We start from the raw sequence: 9,165 nt of genomic DNA on the forward strand, positions 1-9,165 counted from the left end.
GCTGCCCTTTTGTAAGAAGCATCTTCCCAGGCCAGGCGCGGTGGCTCAAGCCTGTAATCCCAGCACTTTGGGAGGCTGAGATGGGCGGATCACGAGGTCAGGAGATCGAGACCATCCTGGCTAACACGGTGAAACTCCGTCTCTACTAAAAATACGGAAAATACGAAAAAAAACTAGCCGGGCGAGGTGGCGGGCGCCTGTAGTCCCAGCTACTCGGGAGGCTGAGGCAGGAGAATGGCGTAAACCCAGGAGGCGGAGCTTGCAGTGAGCCGAGATCGTGCTACTGCACTATAGCCTGGGCAACAGAGTGAGACTCCGTCTCAAAAAAAGAAAAATAAAGAACCACCTTCCCTGACCTCCCCCAAAATATGTATATATATAGAAGCACTGTAAGGATAAAACTGTCATTTTAAATAAACCCCGTCTCTACTAAAAGTACAAAAATTAGCTGGGCGTGGTGGTGTGCGCCTACAGTCCCAGCTACTTGGGAGGCTGAGGCAGGAGAATAGCTTGAGCCTGGGAAGCAGAGGTTGCGGTGAGTCAAGATCGTGCCACTGCACCTCCAGCCTGGCAACAGAGCGAGACTTCATCTCAAAAAAAAAAAAAAAGGAAGAAATGGGAAGCAATTTCATGTTATCTTTATGAGCTACATATAATTTTTCTTACTCTAATTTATTGGGTTTATGATTTTCTTAGGCCATCACACTAGTGGTACCCCCAAAATGACAGCTATTGCCCCAAAACTAAAAACAGCAGCATCTTTTGAAAAAACACTGCAGGCCGGGCACGGTGGCTCACACCTGTAATCCCAGCACTTTGGGAGGCCAAGGCGGGTGGATCATGAGGTGAAGAGATTGAGACCACGGTGAAACCCCATCTCTACTAAAAATACAAAAAATTAGGCCGGGCGCGGTGGCTCAAGCCTGTAATCCCAGTACTTTGGGAGGCCGAGACGGGCGGATCATGAGGTCAGGAGATCAAGACCAGCCTGGCTAACACGGTGAAACCCCGTCTCTACTAAAATATACAAAAATCTAGCTGGGCGAGGTGGCGGGCGCCTGTAGTCCCAGCTACTCGGGAGGCTGAGGCAGGAGAATGGCGTAAACCCGGGAGGCGGAGCTTGCAGTGAGCTGAGATCCGGCCACTGCACTCCAGCCTGGGCGACACAGCAAGACTCTGTCTCAAAAAAAAAAAAAAAAAAAATACAAAAAATTAGCCGGGTGTGGTGGCGGTCACCTGTAGTCCCAGCTACTCAGGAGGCTGAGGCAGGAGAATGGTGTGAACTAGGGAGGCGGAGCTTGCAGTGAGCTGAGATCGCACCGCTGCACTCCAGCCTTGGTGACAGAGTGAGAATCTGTCTTAAAAAAAACAAAAAAAAAAACAAAACACACTGCAAGACTTACAATAGAAAAACGTAATAAGTAATAAAATTAAGTATAAAGAGTGGCTATATCCAGAATATTACTTGATCAATTGAAAACCCCAGACTGTAGACCATGGGTACTTTTAGGTAATAAGGGGATTAATGTCAAATGCTATAGCTAAAGCCTGGCGGAAACCACCACTGTACTTAGAAAATTAATCTTCATTTACCATATTAAATCTCTAGGGAAGATAAAAAGTGGCACCTCCACACAAAAAGACTCCATATAACACATTGTTCCCAAATCCAGGGAGAACATCAGCTCCATATCAATAACATTAATTAATGTTTGCCACTGTAATTAGTGTTTATACAGAATTAAATTCAGAAGGCAAAGAAGCTGGATTCCTCCAAAGTGCACCCCATTGGGCCATCAACAACAATTTTTTTTTTTTTTTTAAGACGGAGTCTCGCTCTGTCACCCAGGCTGGAGTGTAATGGTGTGATCTCGGCTCACCACAACCTCTGCCTCCCAGGTTCAAGCGACTCTCCTGCCTCAGCCTCCTGAGTAGCTGGGACTACAGACGCATGCCACCATACCCGGCTAATTTTTGTATTTTTAGTAGAGACATTTTGCCATGTTGGCCAGGCTGGTCTCGAACTCCTGACCTCGTGATCCGCCCGCCTCAGCCTCCCAAAGTGCTGGGATTACAGGCATGAGCCACCACGCCTGGGCAACAAATTTTTATTTATGACTGATAAAATGTCAAATTCTGTCAGTTACTATGAGACATATTACAGAACTTTGAGTGGACTACTAGCCCTTTCACTGAAGAGATAAAATCAAAAGACATAATACTACCCACTTTTGTATAACATTAAAAACATCCTTCATATATCAGTTAATTTCACATGAATGAGAGAACAATTAATTGTAGGTAAATATTATACATTAGTTTTATAGAATTAGCACTGTGGTTTTTAAAAATTCATTTCGCAAAGAAAGCTCTGAAACCTGGTAAACATCCATAATCAAGCTAGCTAAGTTTTTGTGTGCTATTTTCAAGCTCTATTAAAAAAGAAATGTGGGGGGGGGGCATCTTTTAGAAGAAACAATTTGACATCCAGTTCTGCAGTAAACCCAAAATGTTATCAATCTTTGTACTTGAAAGTACTTTTTGATGCACCCCTTCCTTTCACCATTCCTATCCAGGCTTGTCTGTTTTCTTCCAGAATCTCCCATTTGGCCTTTTTTTCTTTCCTTCTGTCTTCACTTCTTACCTGGATTTGCTCATTCATTCATCATTTACTAAGTGCCTATTATCAGCCAAGCACAGAGCTAGACCCTGGTCCCTGCTCTTAGGAAGCTTACATGATACTAAGTAAAGCTGTTATCTGCCCATCTCAATCACCATCACCAGTCTGCAAGTTTCAGCAAAGGCTTTGCATTTCCAGAAGCTAGCAGCATCTGGCATATAGCAGACACTCTAAAAATGTTTGTTGGATGACACCAGATTACTTTAGCAAGGTCTTTTTTTAATCCATAAATATTTTACTATATATCTTCAAAAAAGATTCTTATTTTTCTTTCATTTTTAAAACACAAAAGCTTTATGTGCACAATGCAAAAATAATACAGAAAGGTAAAAAAGTAAATTCCCCAAGTCTCTAAATCCCACTCCCAGAAGTGAGGACCATTAGAGCTTGGTATGTATCTTTCCAGAACCCTCCTATGTCAGTATACCCTCACATCTGACACACATGCACTTTTTTGGAACAAGTTATTTGACAGTTTCTGACTCTAGCTTCTCAACCTTCTAATCAAGTGGTTCTCAAAATGTGATCCTTAGACTAGCAGCATCAGCATCATCTGGGAACTTGTTAGAACGGCAAATTCTCGGGTTCCCCTCTAGAGCTAATGAATCAGAAACTCTGAAGGTCAAGCCCAGGAATATGGGTTTTAATAAGCTCTCCAGGTGATGCTGGTGCACACTAAAGGCTGAGAACCATTGCTCTAAGCCAGCCAAGCCAATTTTTTTACTGTTCGTTAAACATGGTAGGCATTGCTATCTGGTCTGTTTCATCAGCCCCTGATTCAAAATGTTTTGCTATCCTTTTAATTAATTCTGACCCTATCCACCTGTCAAAGCCCAGAAAATCAAAACCCAAAGTGGTCTCACCACCACATCTCATACTGATCCTTCTTGCCCTCCCCTTTCCCCAGCTCCCATGATACAACTAGTCCCTCTACCATACAATTTAACAATTATATATATGCTGACTTCAACATTAGAGAACAGTGCTTTACTCTTCCCCAACAGACCATAACTTCCTTGAAGACATGAATCATGTTTCTGTATGTCTTCTCCCACCCCTGCTCTAAGCACATAAATGGAATCTTAATAGAGTTGCTGGTTAATGTCTTTAAGGATGAATTCACTGAGAAGAAATACTGATAACCCTTTAGTGGCTAAAAAGTCTGGGATTTCAAGTCGTAGCCCCAGTTCTGCGACCGTGGACAAGTTCAATTCTCAGGATGATGCCCCCCACCACCTTTCTTTCTTAACAGCGCTTGAAAATAGCACACAAAAACTTAGTTAGCTTGATTATGGATATTTACCAGGTTTCAGGGCTTTCTTTGGTAAATTAATTTTTTTTTTTTTTTTTTTTTTTTGAGACGGGAGTCTCACTCTGTCGCCTAGGCTAGAGTGCAGTGGCCGGATCTCAGCTCACTGCAAGCTCCGCCTCCCGGGTTTACGCCATTCTCCTGTCTGAGCCTCCCCAGTAGCTGGGACTACAGGCGCCCACCACCTCGCCTGGCTAGTTTTTTGCCTTTTTTTTTTTTTTTAGTAGAGACGGAGTTTCACCATGTTAGCCAGGATGGTCTCGACCTCTTGACCTCGTGATCCGCCCATCTCGGCCTCCCAAAGTGCTGGGATTACAGGCTTGAGCCACCGTGCCCGGCCTGGTAAATTAATTTTTAAAAATCACAGTGCTAAGTGAGAAGGTCAATTAATGACTCAATGCTCCTTTTCAGCCTGAATAACATACAATTTTATGAAACACCCCATGTAGGAATATCTTATTCCATTATAGTCTAATATTGCTTTGCTTATAACATTAATATGGGAATGTTCAGATTTGATTTTAATCCAGTTAGATACAGTGTTTCCCAATTAGCTAGTAAGCTCTCTCAACAGGACCCTGTTTGATTCAACTGTGAATCTTCTACCATATCGGGCGCCATACATCCATATCTTACCCATAGTTAATATATTTACAGAAAATTATTTGGAAAAACTCTTTTAGAAGCTTTATTTAAATAGAGAATCTATGCACATATCTGCTACCTCCCAAAGGACTCTTTTGAATATTTGTTATTATAAATTCCATGTAATGATATACAGTAAAAAGTGTGATTACTTTGATACAACCAGGGGCAATCAGCCACAGAAGGCAAAAGAATGTGGCCGGGCGCGGTGGCTCAAGCCTGTAATCCCAGCACTTTGGGAGGCCGAGACGGGCGGATCACGAGGTCAGGAGATCGAGACCATCCTGGCTAACATGGTGAAACCCCGTCTCTACTAAAAAGTACAAAAAACTAGCCGGGCGACATGGCGGGCGCCTGTAGTCCCAGCTGCTTGGGAGGCTGAGGCAGGAGAATGGCGTAAACCCAGGAGGCGGAGCTTGCAGTGAGCTGAGACCCGGCCACTGCACTCCAGCCTGGGCGGCAGAGCGAGACTCCGTCTCAAAAAAAAAAAAAAAAAAAAAAAAAAAAGAATGTAACAATGGATCTCTCATGCATTTAGGACAGACTAAAAGGGTATAAGCCTCAGGCTATCCTACTGCAACATGCAAATGAAACTGCCCTGTACATCGAAACAGCATATACACTGTTGGGGATAAACAGGCATTTTTCCCTGCTCAAAAGTAACAATTCAGAATAAAACAAAAGCAGTTGGGCTCGGTGGCTCACGCCTCTACTCCCACCACTTGGGGAGGCGGAGGCAGGCGGATCACCTGAGGTCAGGAATTCAAGACCAGCTTGGCCAACATGGTGAAAATCCGTCTCTATTAAAAATGCAAAAATAGCTGGGCATGGTGGCGGGCACCTGTAATTCCAGCTACTTGGTAGGCTGAGGCAGGAAAATCGCTTGAACCCGGGAGGCGGAGGTTGCAGTGAGCCGAGATTGCGCCATTGCACTCCAGCCTGGGCAACAAGAGGGAAACTCTGTCTCAAAAAATAAAATAAAATAAAATAAAACAAAAGCAGCTCGGCCGGGTCTGGTGGCTCACGCCTGTAATCCCAGCACTATGGGAGGCCGAGGTGGGTGGATCACGAGGTCAGGAGATCGACACCATCCTGGCTAATACAGTGAAACCCCGTCTCTACTGAAAAAAAAAAAAACAAAAAAATTAGCCGGACGTGGTGGCGGGCACCTGTAGTCCTGGCTACGCGGGAGGCTGAGGCAGGAGAATGGTGTGAACCCGGGAGGCGGAGCTCGCAGTGAGCCGAGATCGCACCACTGCACTCCAGGCTGGGGGACAGAGCGAGACTCCGTCTCAACAAACAAACAAAAAACAAAAACAAGAAGAACCAAAAGCAGCTCAACTGTGAGTGCACATTCGAGTAACATAAACAGGCTTTTCTGAGTCTTGCTCTGTCGCCCAGGCTGGAGTGCAGTGGCGCAATCTGGGCTCACTGCAAGCTCCGCCTCCCGGGTTCACGCCATTCTCCTGCCTCAGCCTCCCGAGTAGCTGGGACTATAGGCGCCCACCACCACGCCCGGCTAATTTTCTGTATTTTTATTTTTATTATTATTATTTTTTTTTTTTTTTTTTTTTTTTTTTTTTTTTGAGGCGGAGTCTCGCTCTGTCGCCCAGGCTGGAGTGCAGTGGCCGGATCTCAGCTCACTGCAAGCTCCGCCTCCCGGGTTTACGCCATTCTCCTGCCTCAGCCTCCTGAGTAGCTGGGACTACAGGCGCCCGCCACCTCGCCCGGCTAGTTTTTGTATTTTTAGTAGAGACGGGGTTTCACTGTATTAGCCAGGAGGGTCTCGATCTCCTGACCTCGTGATCCGCCCGTCTCGGCCTCCCAAAGTGCTGGGATTACAGGCTTGAGCCACCGCGCCTGGCCAATTTTCTGTGTTTTTTTAGTAGAGACGGGGTTTCACCGTGTTAGTCAGGATGGTCTCGATCTCCTGACCTCGTAATCCGCCCGCCTCGGCCTCCCAAAGTGCTGGGATTAGAGGCGTGAGATACCGCGCCCTTCCCAGAAACAGGCTTTTTGATGCAAGACTCTTACCTGCAAGTTTTCAAAAACAACAGGGTGGATGGAAGCCTTTGAGTGGTAAATGGTGATGACAGGTTGAATCTAAAGGAAGGGACAAGCAAAGAGAAACTGAAGGGCAGGAAGGAGGAACAGAAGGGCAGAACACCACCCTTTGAGTAATGAAAAGGGGCAGTGGAAATTCACTGAGTCCTTACCAAGGATCTACTGTGAGCCAGGCATCTGGAGCTGCAAAGATGGACCATGCCCTCAAGGGGCTAGAAGTCCGCAGGGTAAGACTGAGGCTAAGACCCTGTTTTGTGAATGTGTAATTCTAAGTGGGAAAATCAAGCAGGGAAGGCTTCACAGAGAAGGTGGTGATTTAGTGGAGCCTTTGAAATGTGGAGGAGGATTTGCTAAGGGAGAAAAACGACAGTTTGAGCTAGTTATTTTGGGGGAGAAACATTCACATATTTTTACAGCTGTTCATTTGGAACTTTAAATCATGGGAGACTTCTTAAATTCAGCACCACTCTATCAATGTTCTCTTTCTCTTCTTACTTTATCTTAAATACTGAAATGTTCAAGCCTAACCTTAGGGCAGAACCAGAAAGCCCCGGACAGAAAGCCCCGGAATGAGGTGAGTGCTAGCCAAATCTGCTCTGTCACCTCCAAATCCAGCCTGCCCAGCTAGCCCAGTCAGCCCATTCAGCCCAGTCCTGCTCTCTCAGCAGCCGGGAAAGGACGGCTAATAATATCCCCTGAGGGCCAGGGTAAGGGAGGGGGGCGCGGGGCGGGCGGATCTGGATGCCAGTAGGGAAGGATCACTCTTGTTCTGTCAGTAAGCCACCAAAGGAGAGCTTCCCTGCCTCCTAAGCCATGGGGCTCCTACCTGTGATAGGGAGGCCAGCTCTGCAGGAAAAAAAAAAGGGGCTTCATGACAAGGAAGGGGGCAGCATTTGGATTGGGACATGCAGAGGTGGTTATACGAGGTTATCTTAATAAAATGCTTAGCAAGATCCCTGGCACACAGCAAGCGTTGGAAGAATGTTAGCTCTTATATTAATAACACTATTATTATTACAATAACACCTCAATTGTACTCCGACAAGAAAATCTTTGTGCAGCCTACTTTTATGACGTTCGAGAGCAACTTCAGAGATGACAAGTGATTTCAAAATTTTTTCAAAGGTACGAGATCAAATTCCAACCGCACTGGCCTGAGAGCCCGAGACCGTGAGTTGAGAGCTGACCCTGCCACTTGTCAGCTGCGTGACCTTGGGCATGGCACTTCACCTTTCCGTGCCTCAGTTTCCTCGGCTGTTAAGTGGGGCTAAGAAGCCTCTCCCCGGTAGGGCAGTCGTAGGGTCCCGTTAGAGGATGCCCTCTGCTGCTTTGGGGCCGGATGGCTGCAAGGGCTGCTCACGGTCCCTCTTCCAAGCATCTGGGCTCTTGGAGCGGGCGAGGTAGATGGATGAACAACCCCAAGGCCCACCGAGCTCTGCTACCTGCAGAGCCGGAGCGAGAGAAGGGTTCGCGCCTGTGGGGGGCGTCCCTGTGACCTAGGGCGTTGAGCCCAGAGGGAGGCTCTCTTGCAGCCCGCACGCTGTCGCCGGCGGGCTGGGCTCGGGGAGCCGCCGAAGAAAGCCGGGCTGACCTGGGTCCGACGGGCGGGGCGGGGCAGAGCGGCCCCGGGGGTACGGGGGAGGCAGGCAGCACGGGCCCCCAGGGCCTCGCCGTGCCGCGGAGATGATACCGGGAAGGAGCAGGGCAAAGGAGCGACGCCCCTGCATGCGGCGCCGCGCGCCCCCCGCGGGCCCGGCGGAGGCGCTCACTCACCTGAGGCGCGGGCACCCGCCGTGAGTGCAGCAGCGGCAGCGGCGGCGAAGGCGGCGGCGGCGGCGAGAGGGGCGGAGGAGGTGCTGCGGCCGCGCAGGCGCGCCGAGGACGCCGGGCCGCTCATGCGTGCTGTGGCCGTCCACCTCGGGAACTACCGAGAAGATGGTGGCTGAGCCGGGAGAGGCTGGCGGCGCCATCTTTGATGTAGTTTTTCTTGCTGCGGAGTTTCCTCAGGGAAGAATCTCAGATTTTGGAGGTGCTGGGCGGGAGGGTGGTTGACCGCTGCGTCTGGAGCGCTTCCATCCGTTCTCTGAGTCGCATTTTTATGAAGTCCCTAAAAGCTCTTGCAGAGTATGGCATTCTCCTTTTAAGGTGACCTAGAGCCATACCCAAGGTCACAGGGCGCCTAGCACAGTGCTGGGCACGTGGAAAGAGCTTAGTAAATTTTTGGTGAATGAACATAGTAATTTAAGAACTAGAGTCCAAGACTCGGCTCCGAATTATCAGTCCTCCATTGTATCACCCCTATTACAACTGTCAGCCAAATCATCTACTTTCTTGAATACAACATTAGAGATGGAATTTTTTTTCCCAGAATGATTGCAGATATTAAACTTAATGACCCAACAATTTAAACAACACCAAAATATATAGGACACACTCTCTTCCTCTATTTACTATCTATTATTTCTTT

The 9,165-nt window shown here is 47.5% G+C and overlaps 1 protein-coding gene across 1 annotated transcript in view; it reads right to left on the minus strand.

Moving 5' to 3' along the window:
• NDRG3 (NDRG family member 3) overlaps positions 1-8,680 on the minus strand; it is a 127,116-nt gene extending 118,436 nt beyond the window's left edge. Inside the window, exons 1-2 of the mRNA XM_033186334.1 lie at positions 8,472-8,680; positions 6,669-6,737 (exon numbers count right to left, since the gene is read on the minus strand). Coding sequence (XP_033042225.1) covers positions 6,669-6,737; positions 8,472-8,668 — 266 coding nt within the window. The 5' untranslated portion in view covers positions 8,669-8,680. The remainder of the gene's footprint in view (positions 1-6,668; positions 6,738-8,471) is intronic.
• Between the last annotated feature and the right edge of the window lie 485 nt (positions 8,681-9,165).

The sequence above is a fragment of the Trachypithecus francoisi genome, unplaced genomic scaffold (genome assembly GCF_009764315.1).
Source record: "Trachypithecus francoisi isolate TF-2019V2 unplaced genomic scaffold, Tfra_2.0 Lachesis_group21, whole genome shotgun sequence".
Taxonomy (NCBI): Eukaryota; Metazoa; Chordata; class Mammalia; order Primates; family Cercopithecidae; genus Trachypithecus; species Trachypithecus francoisi.